Genomic DNA, 23,251 nt, shown 5'->3' on the forward strand with positions numbered 1-23,251 from the left:
AAAGCATGCTCATTTGGAGTGGTTCAGTCTGTCAACACAACTTTTGATTCATCTGAATGTAACACCGGCTGTTAACGGGGTTTACTCTGCTGCTTCAGTGATCAACGGATATTGCCATTCAATCTGAATCTGGTTACTCATTTGAGATGAACAACACCATCGCATTCTCCTTTTTAGCAAAAATAAAAGAATATTTTTTTATCATACAATGTGGACATTAATCCCATTAATTTGCATTCGGCGAATATAAATGTTTCTACTTCCACATTTAACGCTGACTGGACAGAAATCTGCATTAAATTCATAATTCTGATATCAGTAATATGCATTTTTATTAGCATTTTGCAACAGTTTTATTATTATTATTATTATTATTATTATTATTATTATTCGCGTGGTATCACATGGTACACCTCTCAGAATAAGTGAACAATTACAGATACGTTGTTATTACCGCTCTGCCCCACTTGGGTCGATGGGGCCAACGGGATCGTGTCCTGTTACCTTCATTAATATTACATGACTGCCTGTCGCAGCACTTGTGCCAGATGAAAACAATTAATCCAAACCTTTATTGGCTTTTAAAGGGTAAATGTTGGTCGTTTATGGCACGAGGCTTCACAGTTTTCTTCTCGTGGATGCCTTTCTTTCAAAAAAGAGGGAAGGACCCAAGCGAGAGATCACCAAAGTGACCTTATAGAGCAGCTGGTGATTGTCACAGCGCGCGTTTAGGCCGGGGAGCTGGTAAACGGCGTGTCCGTGGGAACACAGCACATGATGAAGGCCTGAGCGCCGTATTCATAGGCGGACGCGCACAACAATGTGTTGGGGGGTCCCTGCTGTTTTTAGCGGAATGCCTGATCCCACTGCAGCCTCCTCCGTGCATAATGCCAAATAACCCTGAGAAGGAGCAAAAAATAATGAAACGCATGTAACCGACACCACATCATGACGGAATTATGATAAAATATTATATATATTTTTTAATTTAAATGTATTTTTATCATATTTAAAATATAAGAAAGCCGATTGCTTTAAAAAACAACAACAACAACAACGATTTATTCATTTATTTAATGTATCTTTTCTAAACACTTTACCCAATAAACCTCCAGGCTGCTTTGAGACTAAGCACTCAGATCAGCTCATCTTCATTGGTCATGAATCCATAGTTAATTCAGACTGCCTGTGTGAGTGGGAGTGTCTTGCCATAAGTTTTGCCGTCACTTGATTGCGATCGTTGTAGTGGAGTGGGGGGGCTGTACCACAGTCTGCCTGCCATGTGGACTCTGCTGCTGCTGGTGGCGCAACACAAACCATCCGCACACACTGAGAGGGGAGCAGAGAGGCGGGAGGGAGGCGGTGCTGCACGGACAACTGCGTCCCACTCCTAAAGCAAACATCTTCAAGTCCTCCAGCGCGGAGTTGTCATTGCTCCGACATTCACTTGATCACAGCTTTGTCGTTCACGGCGGAGGGGAGCTGCGCGAGCGTCTGAGGTGAGTTTGGGAACAGACTTTGGGCAGTAGATGCACTGAGTGTTTTTGGGGTGTTCCTTATTATTTACGCGCAGTCTCTTTGATATAATCGTGTTCATACACTGAAGAGGTTTAAGATATTAAAGCAAATATAATTCCGTGAACTTTAAGCGTGGAATAGCTTATATGATTTCTCTGCAATGTCCTAAACACGAGTGTCTGCTTTAAAGACTAATTTCTAAAAATAAAGCATCAGCTTCGTGTGTCTTAAATTAAAAACGAAGGCCTGCAAATGACTTGTCCTCGACCTAAAAACGCTGCAGTGAAAGCTAATTATAAAGCTGGAGTTTTGGCGTTCGTTTAACTCACGTGTTCATATCAAACCTTGCTTTTCTTTTTTTTTCCCCTGCAGCTTCTAGGCCTCCAAGGATGGACTCGATACCTGCGGGGCGAGACTCCACTTCCTCGCCAAACTCCAAACAAGAACTTTCCTACCCGAGCACTAACTTGAAGCCCAACCAGGTCGGAGAGACTGCGCTGTACGGAATACAGATCGTGTCTTTGGTAATAGACGGCCAGGAGAGACTGTGCCTCGCACAAATATCCAACACCTTATTGAAGAATTATAGCTATAACGAGATACACAACAGGCGTGTCGCGCTGGGGATCACTTGCGTCCAATGCACCCCTGTCCAGCTGGAGATCCTGCGGAGAGCAGGGGCGATGCCCATCTCCTCCAGGCGCTGCGGGATGATCACTAAACGCGAGGCAGAGAGACTTTGTAAGTCCTTCCTAGGAGCTCACTCGCCCCCCAAACTTCCGGAGAATTTTGCCTTTGATGTGTCCCACGAGTGCGCCTGGGGGAGTCGAGGCAGCTTCATCCCGGCCAGATACAACAGCTCCAGGGCCAAGTGCATTAAGTGCTCCTATTGCAACATGTACTTCTCCCCGAATAAATTCATATTTCACTCCCACCGCACGCCGGAGTCCAAGTACACGCAGCCAGACGCAGCTAATTTCAATTCTTGGCGGCGGCATCTAAAACTAACAGATAAAGGCAGTGCCATGGAGATTTTACACGCGTGGGAAGACGTGAAGGCCATGTTCAACGGGGGGAGTCGCAAGAGGACGCTGCCAGGCAGTGGGTCCGGGTCTAGCTCTCCTTTGAAATCACACGAGCCCAGCCGTCCACAAAGCTCCTCGGAGATCCCCGCAAAGATCCTAAGCTGCGAGGGCAGCCGGGGTGCTATGACGAGCACGCGCAGCTACCCGGTCATCCCGGTGCCCAGCAAGGGCTTCGGGATAATGCAAAAGATCCCACCGCCCCTCTTCCCTCACCCATACGGGTTCCCGGCTTTCGGCCTGTGTCAGAAGAAAGAAGACGGCATGATGGGCGAGCAAAGCAAAGGCGGCCTCCCGGGTGTGCTGTGGCCTGCCACCAAGGACAGCGCCTACCACTCCTTCCCCATGTTCTGGCCCGCGGCCGGCGCGCTGCCCATGCCCCCATATCCCCAAACCCAGCACAAGCCCCCTCCAGAGCTGCTGTGTCCGCCCAGGCAGACTGACATGGACATGTCCGAGCACAGTGACCGCAGCACCAACACATCGAAAGACAGCGCGGTCGATAATGACCGATGCTCCAGCACTCAGTCTCTGCGCAACGAAGAAGACAAGTCAGGGGACGAGGGGAGGCCGGCGGAGGGGGTGCCGCTCCAGCCCCGGAAAATCAGCTACGTGTCGGCGTTCAGACCTGTCATCAAAGACGCTGACTGCATCGCCAAGCTGTACGGCAACAGAAGCGCGTACAACGGCTGTCGCACCGGTTACTTATCGCCCGACTTTTTAAGCGAGAGCTCGAGCTACCGCTCTGTGTCCCCGTGCGTAGACAGTGAGGGCGAGCCAGACGTGGACGTGGAGACAAACAAAACGCAGGACGAGGAAGAGGAGGAGGGCTCCCGGCCTCTGTCTTCGGTGTGTCCTCGGACTCCCCTAGCTTTGACACACACCGTTTCACCACACGATTCTGACTCTAAAGGCCTGCAGGAGAGCAGCCTGGTCGATTCCCAGAAAACGAGCCTGCACGTGGCCCAGTCCTCTGAAAGAGAACTGCAGACCAAGCAGTTATCAGAGAGCCACATAGCTGCACCTTTCACCGAAGTGAGTGACTTCAAACACGGGCGATAATTCAGAGCTGTAATTTTCCCCTGAAGATCGGGTTCTGTTCTTTTTGCCTGTATGTGTACGTTTCAGCAGAGAAATGTGTGCTTGTGGGGGAATTTCTGTCTATGTTAAAACAGTGTAACACAACAAAAGGCATTTCCACATCACTTAGGAGGGGGAATAAAATCTTTTATCGTTTCTCTAATAAAATATCTATACATTAATTAAAGGTTTTCATTATTCATTTTTTTTATGTTTTACTCCATTACAAATATTTTTTTTTTCACCAAACTTCAAAGAAGTGGTAATTCTTTTTCCTTTAGGTTTACACACCAGAGAGGAGTGAGCTGCAACAAAGGAGCAGTCCGTATCAATTCAGAGCTGCGAATTACCCGCCTGGAGTAGGCCTACTTACAACAAACGGTTAGACTTTTATTTTCCTGCCTTTGTTTAAAAAAAAAAGAAAAATGAAAAAAAAGGGAGGGAAAAAATTATATCGACTTATTTTGTCTTAAGATGAGAGTGCAAGTAAAGAAGAGCCGTCTTCCACAGTGGAGGAGATCGAAACGAAATCTTTTAACGAACAAAGCAGCGAGGAGCACCAGCGAGAGCCGGATGAAGGTAAGTTACACCGAGGTCAGAAAAAAGGGATTTCAAACAAAACAAAAAAAAAAAGCTCAGTAGATGTGGGACTACATTTTTGCCGAAGAACTTAATTTATATTATGTGTACTCAGGCGAGGACGCGCCACCCAGAGCTCTACCAACACAAAGGGACATACAAAGTCTGGCAAAAGGTAAGCTATCTACTGCTTCTATTATTATTATTATTATTATTATTATTATTATTTACATTTGACGTAGCCTACATTATTGAGTTTTTCTCCATCACATACATTTATAAATATAAAAAAAAAGCTCATGAGAGGTTGTAGATTAGCGGGCCTAAATTTTATAAATCAAGCAAAACTTGAGTCAGTTTCAACGTCCTGTCGCTCATCTGCACCTTCAGAGTCTTTGTATTTTCGAGGTGGAGTGACCTTTAATTAAAAAATTAGAAAAACTGAAGTTAAAGTTAATAAGACAACACCTCAGACTTTCCACTTTCATCTTTTGTTACATAAATGTGGGGTTTGGCGGGGGTGTCGTCTGCAGTCCAGGAAGACCTGCTCTGAATTTTCAGTGCAGATGATGATAATGATGTGCTCATCACTGTCATTAAAAATAGCAAAAGTGTCCTACATGGAAGCTGATGGGAAAGCCCTCATCTTTTCTCCTTCAACACCCGGCGTTTTTGTTTGATTTTGATTTGTTTCTTTTTCTGTGTTTATTTATTTGTTTATTTTTGCAGAAGAGCTACAAAAGCAGCTCTTGGAGCAGGTGGAGCTGAGGAAAAAGCTGGAACGTGAATTTCAACATTTAAAAGGTAAGCTAATCTCTGCCACGGTGCATGTAAAGGCAAATGTTCCTCCTCTCTGTGACTGAGGCCAAAACATAAGCCTTAATATATCAAATCCACCTCAGCAGTAGTTCCCATGTGCTGCAGCGGAACTAAATAACTGCTGCTTTTAATCTGATCTACCTTTGCCCCTTTTTCATATTGATATACTGAATATATGTTTTTTTTAAAATATATGTGGACAGCAGAAAAAAAAGGGTAACTTTAAAAAGTCAGTGTTTGATTTTTATGAAACACTAACTGAAAAATATCTATAATAATATAATTATATATAAAACGGTTCCCCATCCACCACAATGAAAAATGTTACAGAACATTCCCATCTGCAGTCCATACATTAAGACCATCTGGATATGACACTAACAGCTTCACACTGGCAATGTAAAGATCATGATTTTGAAAATGAAACTAACCATGTCCTCAAGAAGCAGCTGCATTCAGGTGATTAATCAGGTGAATATCAGGTGAGATATGAGCAAATATTTTTTTTGTAACTTAAAATAATTTTATCCACCTTTTCTTACAAACAAATAAATACCTTTTTTCTGAAACATATTATATAGCAATATGAATATTTGGCAGACTCATATAAAAATTGAGAATTGATGTAATACCCAAAATATGTGCACTGGTTGCAGTACAGGTAAAGATGAATAGAAATTAAGATAAACCTGCAAGAATGGAAACTAAACGATGTCACATACAGGTAGTTAAGTGATGATGAAGGCTTCCATATATAAAACTATTTGTTTTTCAAAATTTTTGGAAAGAAATTAAACCTATATGTGGCCCATTTAGCATATATATATATATATATATTAAAATTATTATTAAAAATCTAGGGACAAGACAGTAAAACTTGTTAATGTTAACCCTGTAATATCATTAATATTGGAAACTTTTTTTAAAAAATTTTGATACCTAGCACAATCATCCTATTACTATATCTGAAAGTAAGACTGTTATGAATATAAGAGTGGTGAAGAAACATTATCAAACAAAAATCTGAGCAGATGTTATGATGTAACATATTTAAAGGGTATTCCGTTTATATTTCTCCTAATATAAACATGTCCTTGCAAATGCTTTTTTTAACTTTCATCAGTGGCATCAATATTTTAATTATAGGTCGGATTTATTTTCATTTAAATGCTATAAATAAAAAAAATTATTGTCATAAGAAAATGTTTTTGTTTCCAGCTGAAGGCATGCCCGGGTGTTTGCTACCGTTGATGCCCTTGGTTTGTAGCTTTAGCTTGAGAAGAGCGCCCTCTACTGATCAGCTGCCCGACAAGTTTAATACATGCATCTGTTATGAATGGCATCAGCCTCTTAAAAGCCTTAATTTATAAGAAACTATTGCCTCTCTCTAAACAAACATTCCACTTTGTTTGTTTATGCTGTGGAGGTTACATGATTGTTTAAAATGACAAAGATCAGAGGTGCAAACATTTCCTACATGGTTCTGTCAGTAACTTTGAGGACAGCGGTGGCTAAAATGAAGGGGTTTTTTTTCTGTCTGTGAAATAATTGTGGTTGGTTTACTGACTCAGATCTTTCATTTGCTTCTCAGATAATTTTCAGGATCAAATGAAAAGGGAACTTTCCTACAGGGAGGAGATGGTCCAGCAGCTTCACATAGTCAGAGGTGAGAAAAATAAAGCAAAGGCAGCGCACACAACAGCGTTTCAAGATGTTTCTAACTGTGGGATTTACAGATATTTTATAGCTTATTTTTCATGTAAAATCACCGGCGACAGTCTATGTGCTCAATTAGGTTTATTTTACTGTTTTCACATATAACGGACAAGCCTGATTTTTCACATGATCTCTGTTTTTGGCATCGGGGGTGCAAAGTGGTGAACAGTATCATAACGTAACTTTATATCAACAGATATTAGTGGCCAGCTCTTGCCTCTTGCGTGCACACTTACCCCAGTGAATTGCTCCAGAAAGAGAAGGTCGAAGGGTAATTGTGGATGGACAGGCTATTTGAGTGGATGGTCCACAGCCTCTTTAAACGCTTCCAAACTACTTGTTTTGAGCAACTCCGACTCATATCATGAATCGATCATATCATCATTTAACTGTAAACGTGCAGTTGTGTTTAACTTGTCTTATGTAGGTCTAAATATTTAAACAGCAGCAGCCTCTGTAATCCCCAGCAGGATGATTTACGCTCACATGCGCGTGCACTATTGATTGTTTGATCTCCTTCTTCATAGAAGCTCACGACGCTTTACACCATTTCTCCTGTAAGATGTTGACTCCTCGCCACTGCACCGGATCCTGCTCCTTCAAATCGCCTCTGCTACCACCGTGAATCAGACACAGGGGCGCGAGGACGCAGCCACAGCTTCTGTTAAAAACCACACCACGGGAGATTTAAAAACCACCACGGACACTCTGAGCCAAGCTGAAAGTAGTCTAAAGTGTAATTACCTGTAATATATAAAAAAAAAAAAGTAAAAAAAAAAAAAAAAAGTGGATCTCCACCCTCAGCGTTTATGTATCTCGCATACAGTGATTTGTTTTATTGAAATTATCCCATCGATTATTATTATTTGTGGCAAAGTGCAATGACAATGTATGTTTGTTGTAAAGGTGGGTTATTATTTCTTCTTCTTCATTTTTTCCTCCCCCTATCAACAATAGCAGCTTTGATTAGACGGTTCATTGCTCCTTATCCTCTCAGTATTGTAAATAAGTCTACTAATTTTAATGTGTTCTTCCATGCAGGCCAGTAGCTCACTTTGGATGTTATGCACTTTAAAACGAGTGGTGGGAATTACAGTAAAAAACAAAGCAAAACAAAATACAAAAAAGCCTCCGCGTTGAAATACAGCATATTTATTTCTGTAGCGGTCAAACTATGCCTATTTGCTGTTGGAAATTTGAAAAACACAGAAATTAGTAGGCTGAATTAGTGCATCTGCGACCTTGTAAGCAGTGACATATCCTATTAAGAATAGTCTATTCCTTCATGTAATATTTGTTTTTGTCGCTAATGAATAAATCATTTTATTTAAAGAAGTGTGATTTATTTCCCCCCATATTTACATTTCTTTTTACCTTTTTGATTCCCACAACTTTTTTTTCTTTTTTTTTCCTGCAAGTAATCAATCAACACAGGATCTCGTGAGCCAGTGGACTCCTAATTTAGCAAAACCCACTTATGTGAGTGCACCTTTCACCTTTGTGAATGAATGAATGAAGCTATATGCTGTAAGCGTTATTTAAATAACTGTTTGTGGAGGGGGAAATAATGCCATATCCATGAGAAAACAGCTTTCTACACGCGGAAAACAAGCAACCCGAGGCTATTTTGAGTGTGGAATATTCGTCTAGGTAATCGACGACTGAGACCTAGATCCAACTTCCCAGAGCCCAAGGAAACAACTTGAAATGATCAGGTGTTTAGTTTATATATATATATATATATATATATATATATATATATATATATATATATATATATATATATATATATATATATATATATATATAAAGTGATAAGACAAGGAAAAAGTGGCGGATTCCCAAGTTAAGATTGCCAATATTAATTACGTCTAAATGACTTAATTATAAGGATCAAATATTTCCATTGTCAGTTGACAAATTAAATAAAAGATTTACAAATTATAGCACGAATAAAGGGAAGGAACACTGCGTCTTAAGCCTAATCGCGACCCTGTTTTATCTTTACGTACTGCAGAGCAAAACGCATCAAGCCAACTAAGATCTGAAGGTGCGCCCTGCTTTTGTTCAAAGTAGTCTGTAATACCTCGGAGACGCCCTGTGGTCGTTTGTGTGCCAGCAGCGCCCCCTGCTGTGCACTGTGGAGAATGAAAACTGACTTTTTATGTTTCTTGAGGATGGCTGTTGCGCCTGCGCAACCAGTGTAACAAGATGGCGGAGAGTGCGGAACTGAAGGTAAAGCGAGTACATACGTTAGCTTGATAAATAAACGTTTCACACACTGAGATTTCAATTTCAGGTGTTAGCGCCGTTGACACTTAACAGTAGACACCCGAAGAGTGTTGTTATGAAGGCATATGATAAGAAAACAGCAGAGCAGAAACGACTAGATAGACAGTTAGCTGACGAGCTAGCTCGGTAGCACTAGCTTTGTTATTGTTGCACACTCTGCGTTAGGCTCTGTCTGTGGTTCACCTGCACTTATATAAGGTCGAATGTGGGCTTTAGCAAGAGATGAAGCTAATATTCCTGTCAGCGTGTGAAACCCACTGGCATTGTAATGTTAGCCTCCTAGCCTTAACAGTAGTTCGCCGTGCGAACCGCAGTGTGTGTTAAAGATGGGCTCTGTCTATTCCCTGGAATCCTAGTGCAGGTTAACTTGGATTGGCTATACTTTTGACATCTAGTCCAACAAATTACAGACACTGTCCACACTCCTGTTTTAGTGTAATCCAACGCGATTTGTTTTCAAACACAAGTTAACACAATGAAAAGTCTTGTTTTGTTTCAGTGAGGTCACACCAGCATCATGCGGGCGGTGTTAGTTAGTTTTTACTTATTAAACCACAGCGGTGTGTCCCCACTTTCTAATTTAATATTGTTAATGGATTATTATTTCACTGTGGATAATTACACTACATGCAAAAGGCTTTCATTTTGATCTTCACTTCAAATGAACTAATATCTGCGATACTCACACGTTGCATTGCCAAAGGTGATCATATCAACTGTACTGTAGCAATCATTGAGGTTGATCAGTAAGTGTTACTTTTGTACAGCATAAAATGCATTTGAGATGAGCTCACTAAAGATTTAAATCTATCTGTAATTTCTAAGAGTACCGCTTTTGAGTTAAGAGTTGGATTTGCGCAATACTGCAGTACACTTCTTTAATCTGGCTTCATCATTATGTAGGGAATGTGTTATAAAGGTGTTTTCATGCGTGATTCTGATTTGCACTGCTGGTGTTGCAGTTAAAAGAACACAGATTCTAACACTAATTAGTCATTTGGTATTTAAAACCACCAAGACTGTCTTTATTAGTGGTATATACTATACTGAGAGAGAGAGCTCTCTGTGATCCCTTATTCTTGAATATGGCAGGCACCACCCTGTTATGGGAGTGTGTTACAGAAAAAAGAAATGCCATTGTAGTCATCTCCAAACTATGTTTTAAGTTTTCTTCGGGGCGATCGTGGCTCAAGAGTTGGGAGTTCGCCTTGTAATCGGAAGGTTGCCGGTTCGAGCCCCGGCTCGGACAGTCTCGGTCGTTGTGTCCTTGGGCAAGACACTTCACCCGTTGCCTACTGGTGGTGGTCAGAGGGCCCGGTGGCGCCAGTGTCCGGCAGCCTCGCCTCTGTCAGTGCGCCCCAGGGTGGCTGTGGCTACAATGTAGCTTGCCATCACCAGTGTGTGAATGTGTGCGTGAATGGGTGGATGGATGACTGGATATGTAAAGCGCTTTGGGGTCCTTAGGGACTAGTAAAAGCGCTATATAAATACAGGCCATTTACCATTTTCTCAAGCCAGCTTTAATAAGTACATATTATGCAACTTCACAGTATAATTTGCACCTCTAAGGCGTCATGAGAATATTTTCCATTGCTTAAATATTTATCCCGGGTAGGTCACTGATTGATTGTCAGAGGAGATTACCAAAATATTTGCATATGGACTATATGATTGCAGCCTGTCCTTTTAATGCTGACGTTGCTTTATTTGTCTGCAACGCAGTCATCCACAAAGATATTACAGCATGTAGTCAGCACAAGAATATGAGTGGAGGCTTTACAGTAGAATGTAAGATAGTAGAAACTATTTAAAATTGACTTTTATTCTCTCTGTGTCTCAGAGGCTGTCATGCAGGCTAGTGTTGTTGCTTTGCTTCACTGCATTTCACTCTAAAATATTTGTTTTGTTTTTAAACAAACATAAAAGAAACTCACGTCCTGCTAAATCCTTGAAAAAAATAAAACCACCATATAGTTTAATACAGTCTGTTGCAGCGTTGCCACCTTCATTGTCAAACATTACCAGAGTTAGATTATCTTGGACAATGTCTCAAAAAGTTTCTGTAGTGGATTCCATTATTTTGTACAGCTGACCATGTCCACATCCTGTTTTACCACGAGCAACATGTGCTGATGTGTTATGAATTAAAAGTACAAAGACGTTGCATTTAGAAATGTGCATTTCTGCATCTAACCAAAAGCCTGTCTCTTCCATAGTCATCTCAGAGGGGCTATGTTTACAGACAAATATTAATGACTCAGTGAAAATGTTGTGTGTGGACATTGCAAGATAGCAAAGGATTTAAAAGCATTATTTATTTATTTAAAAATAAGAAGAAGAAGAAGAAGAAATTATTTAACAGTTGTATTTAATTGACAAAATAGTTTTTTGTTTCTTTATGACAGATTAGAAATTTTTGTTTTTAAGTTGTTATAGATCTTCTTTTCCTCACTCTTCATTTTTCACCAGCAAATGGTAATGAGCCTTCGTGTTTCTGAGCTCCAAGTGTTGTTGGGATATGCGGGACGGAATAAGCATGGGCGCAAACATGAACTTTTGACCAAAGCTCTCCACCTACTCAAGGCTGGTTGCAGTCCCGCAGTGCAGATGAAGATCAAAGAGCTCTACAGGCGGCGCTTTCCAACCAAAATGGTTTCGCCAGTGGACCTAGCTCTTCCCGGTGTTCACGCTGCAGCCAGCTTGCCCACTGGCCTTGCCCAACTGGGGTTTGACAGCCACGGTTCCCCATCACCGCTGCTGCCTGTTTCCTTACTCGGGCCTAAGCACGAGCTGAGTCTGCCTCATCTTTCCTCCGCTCTGCACCCTGTACACCCTGATGTCAAGCTCCAGAGATTGTCATTCTACGATGTGCTGGATGAGCTGATAAAGCCAACCAGCCTGGGTGAGTCCACAACTTCCTGTTCAGCTTTGTTTAGTGATAGCACCTCTCCATTGCGTGCATCCCATGAAAGCACCGGGTAAAAGTTCAGCATCTGTTGACCTCAGTCGTTTCTGTAGGTTTCCCCACTGACTCTGTGTTTCTGGTTTCTTTTTCATAGCTTCAGACAACAGTCAGCGGTTCCAGGAAGCATGTTATGCCTTTGCATTAACACCGCAGCAAGTTCAGCAGATCAGCAGCTCCATGTAAGTGAGAAAGCTTCTTGGTACATTCGGCAAGTTAAATAAATGAGAAGGCAAATAACTGTCACTTTTAAAGCTTTATCGCTAATTAACCTTTTATAATTAAATATCGGAGAAAACCGAGTCATTCATGTGTTGTGTGTTAAATATTTCTTCTTTTTGAATTCTTCAGGGACATATCCGGGACCAAATGTGACTTTGCTGTTCAAGTCCAGTTAAGGTATGACTAAGATAGCCTTTTCTTTTGAGCATCTGTTTTAATCGGTGTGATGTGGCGGTGTGAGTAATGGGTCTGTTTTTAGCTGCTCTCCATTTTGAATCAGCCAGAAATAGTAATGTCACATGAACAAAAGTTTAGAGAAAAAAAGAGCAACTGTGCACACATCCAGACTAACTTTTCTTTTAAGTGACAGAACAGAAAAAGGTTTGAAAACTAAGTGGCTACAAGTAATAAGTGAACCCTTAAAACACTGATACACAAGCAACATTTTGATCCTCAAGCGTGCCAAAGAACAAAAAGCCTAAGAGAGCTCATGCAGCTGGAAACTTGTTTCTAAATGTTTTAATCCTGAACAAAAGTTACGACAGTTTTGTTTGTTTTAAGCATGCTGCTAGTGTTTTTCTTTTCAAATTTAAGAAATGAAAGCCTCAACCTGCTAATTATGATTTTAGTTATCGTTAATGATAAGTGACAATGATGAGATCCTGCCATCCATGCTCTTCTGCTTATCGTTATCAGGGTCATGGGGGGGGGGGGGCTGGAAGGCTGGAGCCCATCCCAGCTACGCAAAGATAAGAATTGAGTTGAATTACATTGAGGTCAAATTTTCAAATGAACAGTGAAGGATACAAGGCATGTTTTTCTCTTGGGGGCTCAGGCTTTTGTTTATATTCACAACGGACATGAGGGATTACAAAAATAATCAAAGAAAAGTACAAGCATATTTGGATGTGGACACATTGTTACCACACTAAACAGTAAAGGGGAAGTTTGCTTTAAAGAACACATAATTTATCCAGTCTAGCCTGTAGGATTTCCCAAGCCAGCATACAGTGGGGCAAAAAAGTATTTAGTCAGCCACCGATTGTGCAAGTTCCCCCACCTAAAATGATGACAGAGGTCAGTAATTTGCACCAGAGGTACACTTCAACTGTGAGAGACAGAATGTGAAAAAAAAATCCATGAATCCACATGGTAGGATTTGTAAAGAATTTATTCGTAAATCAGGGTGGAAAATAAGTATTTGGTCAATAACAAAAATACAACTCAATACTTTGTAACATAACCTTTGTTGGCAATAACAGAGGTCAAACGTTTACTATAGGTCTTTACCAGGTTTGCACACACAGTAGCTGGTATTTTGGCCCATTCCTCCATGCAGATCTTCTCGAGAGCAGTGATGTTTTGGGGCTGTCGCCGAGCAACACGGACTTTCAACTCCCGCCACAGATTTTCTATGGGGTTGAGGTCTGGAGACTGGCTAGGCCACTCCAGGACTTTCAAATGCTTCTTACGGAGCCACTCCTTTGTTGCCCGGGCGGTGTGTTTTGGATCATTGTCATGTTGGAAGACCCAGCCTCGTTTCATCTTCAAAGTTCTCACTGATGGAAGGAGGTTTTGGCTCAAAATCTCACGATACATGGCCCCATTCATTCTGTCCTTAACACGGATCAGTCGTCCTGTCTGTTTCCACCCCCATGCTTCACAGTAGGTATGGTGTTCTTGGGATGCAACTCAGTATTCGTCTTCCTCCAAACACGACGAGTTGAGTTTATACCAAAAAGTTCTACTTTGGTTTCATCTGACCACATGACATTCTCCCAATCCTCTGCTGTATCATCCATGTGCTCTCTGGCAAACTTCAGACGGGCCTGGACATGCACTGGCTTCAGCAGCGGAACACGTCTGGCACTGCGGGATTTGATTCCCTGCCGTTGTAGTGTGTTACTGATGGTGACCTTTGTTACTTTGGTCCCAGCTCTCTGCAGGTCATTCACCAGGTCCCCCCGTGTGGTTCTGGGATCTTTGCTCACCGTTCTCATGATCATTTTGACCCCACGGGATGAGATCTTGCGTGGAGCCCCAGATCGAGGGAGATTATCAGTGGTCTTGTATGTCTTCCATTTTCTGATGATTGCTCCCACAGTTGATTTTTTCACACCAAGCTGCTTGCCTATTGTAGATTCACTCTTCCCAGTCTGGTGCAGGTCTACAATACTTTTCCTGGTGTCCTTCGAAAGCTCTTTGGTCATGGCCATGGCGGAGTTTGGAGTCTGACTGTTTGAGGCTGTGGACAGGTGTCTTTTATACAGATGATGAGTTCAAACAGGTGCCATTCATACAGGTAACGAGTGGGGGACAGAAAAGCTTCTTACAGAAGACGTTACAGGTCTGTGAGAGCCAGAGATCTTCCTTGTTTGAGGTGACCAAATACTTATTTTCCACCCTGATTTACGAATAAATTTTTTACAAATCCTACCATGTGAATTCATGGATTTTTTTTTTCACATTCTGTCTCTCACAGTTGAAGTGTACCTCTGGTGCAAATTACTGACCTCTGTCATCATTTTAAGTGGGGGAACTTGCACAATCGGTGGCTGACTAAATACTTTTTTGCCCCACTGTATATATGACAGAGAATACTTAATGACATTAAAAACTGGTGAATGACATCCGTTAAGAAGTGCTCTCCTGTATCATAGATGGAGATGGCTGTACTTGACACAACCGAAAACCTAAAATAAGCAAGAAAGAAAGAAAGCCAGCCTTTTTGTCAAAGTGGTAACTGAACAGAAACAAATTGTGTTTGCCATTTTTTCCTCAACACCTGAACTTATCCTCGATGCAATTTGTTTTCTCTTATTTTCAGATTTTGCTTATCAGAGACAAGCTGTCCCCAGGAGGACCATTTCCCCCCAAATCTGTGCGTGAAGGTGAATGGAAAGCCTTGTAATCTTCCGGTGAGTCCTTGGTGTTTGTTTTGTTTTTGTTTGCTTGTCATAGAGCATTTCCAGTGTTTAATAATGTGACTGTGAGTTACTAAATTTGTTGTGTTCCTTATAGGGATATCTTCCTCCCACCAAAAATGGAGTTGAACCAAAAAGGCCCAGTCGCCCCATTAACATAACGTCTCTTGTCCGGCTGTCTACTACAGTCCCCAACACAATTGTGGTGTCATGGACTTCAGAAATTGGCAGGGTAAACACACTGGATTCTCATTTTTTTATGTTTAAACAAATGGTCTGCGGAGTTGTGAGGAGAACATGAACCATCAGCATGACCTGGTTTGCTTATTATTTCCTCTTTTTTTCAGTGTTTTTCCATGGCTGTGTATTTGGTCAGACAGCAGTCGTCAGCGGTGTTGTTGCAAAGACTACGGGCCAAAGGAATCAGGAACCCTGACCACTCCAGGGCTCTGAGTAAGTCACGATATTAATTGGGAAGTACAAAGAACTGGATCTGCCCCATGATTTGTGAGAATGACATTTAAGAAACAGAAATTTCATACAGTAACTCTGCTACAGTTTTCTAACTGGTCTGACCACAGAGTCAAAACAAAGGTAAAGGTACTTTTCTTTGCATTCCTCATATGTTCTCTGGAAAAGTCCCTCTGTTTGTTTATGTGAACAAAGGCCAACGGTGGAGCTTACATTTTCTGCTTCACAATTTTGTAGTCCTTACTGTATGTGGGACTCTACAATACTATCAGAGTAATTCCCCTGAATTTGCTTGTTTCAGTTTGGTTTTTAATGTTTAAAGTGTTTAGTTTTTACTTTAGCTTTGTTTGTTTTTTTATATTTGCAATATGAAATAATTTGTCAGTAGCAAGGTCACAATTGTTCCTTTAACACAGACACACTGGGAACAATGTTTGGTCTCAATAAATCTATGCAACAACATTGTGCTTCAGTTCAGTTCAGTTTTACTTCTGTAGCACCAAATCACAGCAACAGTCGCCTCAAGGCATTTTATATTCTAAGGTGAAGACTCTACTGTAATATAATGTTTTAAGAGCTTTTCTTTTATGTTATTTTTTTTTTTAAGTTTTTCAATACATGTTAACTTTTTTCCACTTTTTTAGTTTTGTTATGTTTTTTTAGTTCAACAAACTATAATAACCTTAAAACATTGTTACACAAGCAACATTTTGAACCTTAAGTGTGTCAAAGAACAAATTCCATTAAACATTAAAAAGTTGTGACTCTAGCACTTTGTTTTGCTTACAGTCAAAGAGAAGTTGACGGCCGATCCAGAGAGTGAGATTGCTACCACAAGTCTAAGAGTTTCTCTCCTGTGTCCTGTAAGTACCATTCATCACTATCCTCCTTGCTTCTTAGTTGCTTCTTAGCCTGCTGTTAGAGCAACAAGAAATACGTTTACAGTTTTAGTGACCTGAGGTTTACGGTATTTGGATGTAAAGTGGTTGGGGACTGTTGCTTTTGTTCTGTGCTATTATATAGTATAAAACTGATCACTGTGTCAGTCAATGAAAGCGACATTTATCGAATTATCTTTCTTTTCTTTTCTTTTTTAGTTGGGGAAGATGAGGCTGACAATCCCCTGCCGAGCAATGACATGCTCACACCTCCAGTGCTTCGATGCTACTCTTTATATTCAAATGAATGAGAAGAAGCCAACATGGGTTTGTCCAGTCTGTGACAAGAAGGCACCATATGAGCACCTAATTATTGACGGGTGAGCACGTCTTTTTTTTTATTTTATTTTTTTAATGTCGGGTATGGTTCCATGCCCATCCGTTTAGTATGATGTAGTCAGAAATGCTCTCCTTCCTCTACTTTGTAGAAATGTTAATCCAGTCGTCTTCTGACCAGAAAGGGTGGAGCAGGTTTCTTTAACATTGGCAAAAAAGGGATGCGCTGAATGCCTTTTTAATTTGATTAAACCCACTTGTTCTGGGTGGATGTTGCTGATCAGACAGCTTTAGCAAAAACGGATGCAGTCATCTGGTTATGAAGTTAAAGTTGGCTTAACTTTAACATCCTGCATTCCTGATTTTTATCAGGATAATCCTGCAGCTTGTCTGACAGTTGTCAAGATAAATAATAATAAAACTGCATGCTGCATAAATAGCGTGTAGCTTTATAAGCAATTAAACTCAGTTAAACTTCTTGTTTTAACTTGAAACAGACTTTCTTTGGTTTGTGTTTTATTGTCTCCTGACTATCTTGAACACAGCTGTTTCTGGACTGGATTCCTGGACAGGAATTGCCAATAATACAAATCCTTGTTTATGTTTATTTAGTATCAGTTGCTCAATCTGCTCATGATGAATCACAGCTGTATTGTAATTCTGAAGTTTGACTTTTAAGTGACTCACAAGTACTTAAGATTATTGTAATAGAATTGGAATGGCTTGTTTTTCTAGGTTGTTCATGGAAATCTTGAATAGCTGCTCTGACTGTGATGAAATCCAGTTCAAAGAAGATGGAAGCTGGGCCCCTATGAGGTCAAAGAAAGAAGTGCAGGAGGTTTCTGCTTCCTACAACGGTGTAGACAGCGGTATGTCAGTTGATTTTAATCTTTAAATCTAATCTTCCCCATGATCTGGGAACGCAGACTGACATTGCTGTTTCCTTGTAGATCTGTCTGGAACCGATGCGCATGAGCACAAACGGTCTTCTAATGACAACTGCAAGAAAGTAGATGTGATCGATCTGACACTGGATAGCTCCTCAGAAGATGAGCTAGATGACGAGCCGCCTCCTAAAAGAGCCTGTCCCTCGCTGTCACCCGTCTCTCCACCTGCAAGCAAAGGGTAAGTCATGAAACTGCAAAGGAAGTGAGATGACTGTAAAAAATGTGTTCAACTCTGTCTGCTTTTGTCTCTAAACATATGATGTTATTTCCTCCCAGAGTACTAAACCTGCACAGCCAGGCCTCACCTGTGAGCAGAGCTCCCAGCATGCCACCTGTGGAGACCAGTTACATTCCTCCCCCACCACCTCTCATCCAGGACTACCGCCACTACTATCACACAGCCAGTGACCTGCCAGGTAGCCCCGTCAATTTCCCTAAAGGAAATGAATTTTATCTCACTGCCATCATAGCGTGTATGTGTTAAATTCTGTCATCTGACTACCAGCATGAGTGTGCCTCCTGATAGACAGAACTAGGGATAATGTTGATGTCTTACAGTGTCGCCATGTCATAGGGAGATAACTTCACAGTGATTATTGTAAGTCATTAAGTGTACATTAGTCACGTAGGTTTGCGCAAGGGTGAGACAGTAGAAACAAAAACCTGTTCGTTTGGTTGGTTGTTTTTTTTTTTTTGTTCTGTTTTGTTTTCGTGCAGTGGTCAGTTGAAATTTTGTAACACTTTTCTTTTTTTTTAAAGCATGCTGAGAATGATAAGACTTTGGTTTTTGTTACAAAATTTTCCTTATCAGGACACATTTATTGTTGTACTGAATAATTTGGCTCTCTAATCAGATAATTTATCAAATGTACCAGTGTAATTAACTGGGGAAGGTGTTTTTACTTTACATTTTTACTTTAAATGCTACTTTTCCAAAAAAAAACAAACCCAAAAAAACTTTTTCTCAGAACTTTTTTTTTTTTTTTTTTACACACTGAGCGAAAAGGAAACAGAAAAAATGGAGAACATGGACGCTTTTTGGGAGGGATTAATAAAATAAAAAGATATTCAAATTACCTCCGTAAAAATATTTGGCTCTAATGTGTCGATTAAATTGAAAGAAAGGTTTTTGTTGTGGGAAATATTCCATATACTGGAGACCTGGGGAATTTTCATTGTAATACATCGGTTGTAAATTATTCACTTGTAATGACTTCATGCCTCTGAACGCAGCTTGTAAAGTCGTTTCTTTTTCTTACAGATCAAAATTTCTTCTCCTTCCTTCAAGGCGACAATCAGGTACAGTTACTCATTCTCATCCAGCGACCACAAACCCGCCTAAATAGATTGTAAAAGAGTGATATATTTTCAGTAAGACAAATCTTTAGATCTGTACATTGAATTAAATAAATTTACAGATGTTTTTTATCCAGTGATAGCTGTGCAAATCAAAACTAAGCTTTATTCATACATTTAGTGCTGTACATACAGCAACCTCACTTTTTCTCACATACTTAAGTTACTAAAGTGCTGTTTGAATTATTATCTCGCTAACAAATAACACTTGCAGGTGTACGCTGAGGTCCGTGTCAAATCTGAGGTCATTTGGAAAACTGATTCTCAGATTTCTGCTAAAACTAGTTTTCTGTTATCCTCTTACAACAACTGGTGTCTTCATGTGAGGCGTTTAGTGATTGTCTTTGTAGATTGTTACTAATGAAAGTAACTTGGTTTGCATCCCTCTTTCCAAATTGCACGACTCTCTGCCCGCACATCACTCACACACAGCGCCATTCAACACCACAGGAAAACATGCCAGTGACATTTGGGAACAACCTTAAACTTAATATTCACTAAAACAACTTAATTTGCCATTTTGCTTCTATCTTTAGCAGCTGTTAGTTGAACTACTGTTTATTATATTAAAGCATGCATGCAGTCAGACAGGCACAGGTCTTAGTAGTTTGTCTTAAAACTAAAACTTGGTCATCTGTTTTTGCTTTTTGGTTTGTTTTATTCTCCCCATTCTTCAGTGTCATGAAGTTTTGTAAATATAGCACTAGGCTTTAACATATTTCTTCACAGTATGCTTGACTGTTGTCACTCTTCTTTGTCCTGTTAGCATTACAATATGGTGATGGCTGCTGCAGCAGCTGCGTCGGCTTCAGCCTCAGAGGATCATGACCTGCTCCTCAACCGTTTCCTGCCCTACAGCTCCCCTCAGCTCTTACGTGAACAGCCAGGCACCCCGGGGAGCAGCACATTGGCTGCCACCAACGGAGGCAGCAACAGCGGCAGCACCAGTAGTTTGGTGTCTTCAAGCAGTCTGCGGGACCGCGACAAAGACCGGGATCGGGACAGAGACAGGGACAGCCATTCCATTTCAGGATTATCAAGGTCCTCAGTGGAAGCAGCAGCAGCTGCAGCGGCCATTTATGGCTCCATATCTGACATTATCTCTCTTGACTAGATCCACTCAGAACTGAAAGACAAGGGAGACCTCGAGAGCAGGAGTTCTTTGTAAATAAAGAAGAGGAAGATGAAAGAATACAGTGCTATGTACAGAGAGGAAAATCTATTTTCAATTTTACTTATCATATGTATATAAACTTAGGACGCTTCCTGTCCGGTGAGTTACTTCAGTTGATATTTTTCTGTGAATACTGAAGACTTTTTCACACCTCTTCATGTGGTCCTTTGATTAAATTGTACCTTTTGTACCTGTTTTTACGGTTTTGTTTCGATAATTCATGTCAATGGCATTATTTCAGTATACATGCACAGAACGCAGTGGGGGTCACAACCTTATGGAGCGTAATATTCAGAATATAAAGCAAAAGGGCATTGTTATAGATGTACAAAAGGCAAGTCTCAGCAAAACAGGAAAATGGGTAACACTTTCTTTATTTTCTAAATGGCTTTATTTCTGTTGACATGCTGTGGGCAGCAGAAAGATCGGCCATTTTTTGCCATCACTGTAGAATTTTTTCAGTAGAACATTCATGCTGTGGTCATTATTTTAAATAATTATTTATGATGTAAGTTATGTAGGATGTGTGCTGTTTTTTTTTGTTGTTTTTTTTGTTTTTTTTAAAGAAGCATTCCCTATGCCTCTAGGAACTGTTGCCACTAGAAATGCAGGAGTAAATGCTAGATCCTTCTATTGTCGTAAGTGCTCTCTTTTCCTCCTCACTTCTTTAACTCAAATCAAACATGAGCGATGTTAAATTGTTCAAACTGTACCTGGATGACATAAATTGGGAGAAGTCAGTATTGTTAAGACAACACTTTTATTTTAATTTTATTTTGTTGTTGTTGTGTGAATGAAGGGCACAGGTCCAGCAAGAACCACTATCGGACCTTTTATATAAGTCTTAGATTTGCAGTATTGTGTAATTTTTTTTCTCTCAAAGTGTAGTTGTTTTACTTTGCATATTATATTCTTAAAAACATGCACAAAAAAAACACAATTGATGAGTTGATACCGATAAATTTCTGCTCCACCGTCAATGGGAGACTAGTTTCTGGTCCGCGTGAGGTGAAATGCTATATTTGAAAGGTGTAAAACTGTTCACTGAGTGCAATTGGATTAAATATATTTCACTGGGTTTGATTTTAGCACTTGTTGCTTTTTGTTTTTTAATTTACAGAGAGCCTGTTTGGAGCAGTGAAGCATTACAATGTGCAATTGAGTAGTTTTCAGCTTTATGTGTGTCTACAAATTACCTGAAAGCTCACCTGTTTGAGTGAATCACAACACCCTTTTTTTTGGCCCAAAACTCAAAATCATCTATGTTACTTTGGACTCCTCCCTTTCCTTTATTTTGTTTGACTTGTGCTTACAGTTAGAATTATTTATTATCATATATATTTTTCAGCATTTGTTTGATTAATGAACATGCATTGCTGTCATTGTATGTGATCATTTCTTTTGTAATTATATATAATTAATGCTATTTAAAGATGTCATTGTTGCTTGACATGCATTGTAACATTTTCTGTTTGTCTGTTTTGCTATCAGATGATGTCAATAACTCAATAGAAGCTTTGATCGTTTTGAACGGCTGCGAGGTCTACTGTGCTGTTTGATATTTGTAAGAATTAAAACCAATACAAGGAAGTGCATGTTTTGTAGATGGCGTGAGGACAGCTCCGTTTGCTTCTCTGGTAGCTTTTGAGAGCATTCAGTATAGCAACAAAATCACTCGGTTGAATGTCGCCAGCAAAAATGTACCGTCTCTGAGGAGCGGCGTGGCACTTAAAAGAAATCTGCATTGTTTATGAAATTGTTTTTCAGTATCAAGGTCTTAGGTTACAAAAGGATAAAGCTACGTAATATCATTGGCAGTTATTATTAGAAGAAGAAAGAAAAGCAACATTGTACACATTTGCTTGTTAGTAGTTTTCTTGATTTTGGAGGAGTGGAAATGGCCTCGGGGTATCCCTGTGTTTTAATGGTTAATTTAAACTAGGAGTGATGGCATATTCAAAAAATACAAAATAACTGAAATGATATTTATGTACTTACAAACCAAACTAAACTAAAATATTAATGCATACATATACAGGAAATGTCACTTTTTAAGTCTTTCTCAATTTGGTTGAGTATGTAAACCTGACAAAGTGCCGCAGGCTTTCTGCATTTGTTTATTCAGTCAGCATGGTCGAAGTCCACTTCCCTGCTGTGTTTACCATACAAAATACGTTATTTACCCTGTATTTAGAACTTTTTTTTCATGCAGTTGAAATGGACAGGTTGCCAGTCTGTGGCAGAGACTCAGACGAGCATTCATGTTCACATTCACACCGATAGTCATTTTGAAATCAGTATTATAGGACTGTGAGAAGAAGTCAAGGTACCCCATAAGGAACCTGTGCAGGCACAGGGAGAACATGTAAACCTCACTCAGTCATGCCCAACTGGGGGCTTTTTGCTATGAGGTGATTACCATGCAGTCCTTAAAAATACATCTGCCAGATGACACTCTGCCAGACAGATAATTTGAATTATAGATGATAGTAGCATGAGATATAAATTATTTCCTGTATCTGTCTTTGTGGTAGTGGAGCTGAATCAGTCTGTTACATAAGGTGGACCTCAGTGATATTCCTGTCCATCACAGCTTTAAAAGTTTCCTGTTTGCAACCAATCACAGAGCCACAGAAGCAGATGATTTCTTCATCTCAACAAAATCATTTACTAGTCAACAGTCAAACATGGTGGTGGTAGTTTGGTGGTCTGGGGCTGCTTTGCTGCTTCAGGATGACTTGCTGTAATTGATGGAACTGTGAATTCTGCTCTCTTCTAGAAAATCGTGAAGGAGAATGTCTGGCCATCTTTCCGTGCCCTGAAGCTCAAGCACACTTGATTTATGCAGCAGGACAACAATCCAAAACACATCTGCAAGTCTACCTTTGAATGTGC

At 40.4% G+C, this 23,251-nt stretch overlaps 2 protein-coding genes across 3 annotated transcripts; both read left to right on the top strand.

Moving 5' to 3' along the window:
• Positions 1 to 459: 459 nt before the first annotated feature.
• skor1b (SKI family transcriptional corepressor 1b) lies at positions 460 to 8,129 on the top strand. 2 transcript variants are annotated; one of them, XM_085412309.1, is made up of 8 exons: positions 460 to 1,499; positions 1,891 to 3,635; positions 3,962 to 4,061; positions 4,155 to 4,259; positions 4,375 to 4,434; positions 4,989 to 5,063; positions 6,670 to 6,744; positions 7,322 to 8,129. In XM_085412309.1, exons 2-8 carry the CDS (start codon positions 1,908 to 1,910, stop codon positions 7,417 to 7,419), a joined length of 2,241 nt encoding a protein of 746 aa, XP_085268435.1. In that variant the 5' UTR covers positions 460 to 1,499; positions 1,891 to 1,907; the 3' UTR covers positions 7,420 to 8,129. The 2 variants fall into 2 exon arrangements, with proteins under 2 accessions (XP_085268435.1, XP_085268436.1); XM_085412310.1 differs by having other exon boundaries at positions 7,325 to 8,129.
• Positions 8,130 to 8,990: 861 nt separating this feature from the next.
• On the top strand, positions 8,991 to 21,551 carry pias1b (protein inhibitor of activated STAT, 1b). The gene is made up of 14 exons (XM_085412311.1): positions 8,991 to 9,029; positions 11,556 to 11,988; positions 12,146 to 12,230; positions 12,400 to 12,447; positions 15,098 to 15,188; positions 15,292 to 15,426; positions 15,542 to 15,647; positions 16,455 to 16,528; positions 16,763 to 16,923; positions 17,615 to 17,748; positions 17,830 to 18,004; positions 18,103 to 18,242; positions 19,088 to 19,125; positions 19,949 to 21,551. The coding sequence occupies exons 1-14, from the start codon at positions 9,006 to 9,008 to the stop codon at positions 20,294 to 20,296; spliced, it is 1,992 nt and encodes a 663-aa protein (XP_085268437.1). The 5' UTR covers positions 8,991 to 9,005; the 3' UTR covers positions 20,297 to 21,551.
• Positions 21,552 to 23,251: the final 1,700 nt, after the last annotated feature.

Source organism: Rhamphochromis longiceps, linkage group LG7 (genome assembly GCF_057381845.1).
Source record: "Rhamphochromis longiceps isolate RC_006_pf linkage group LG7, R_longiceps_female_GT1.1, whole genome shotgun sequence".
NCBI lineage: Eukaryota > Metazoa > Chordata > Actinopteri > Cichliformes > Cichlidae > Rhamphochromis > Rhamphochromis longiceps.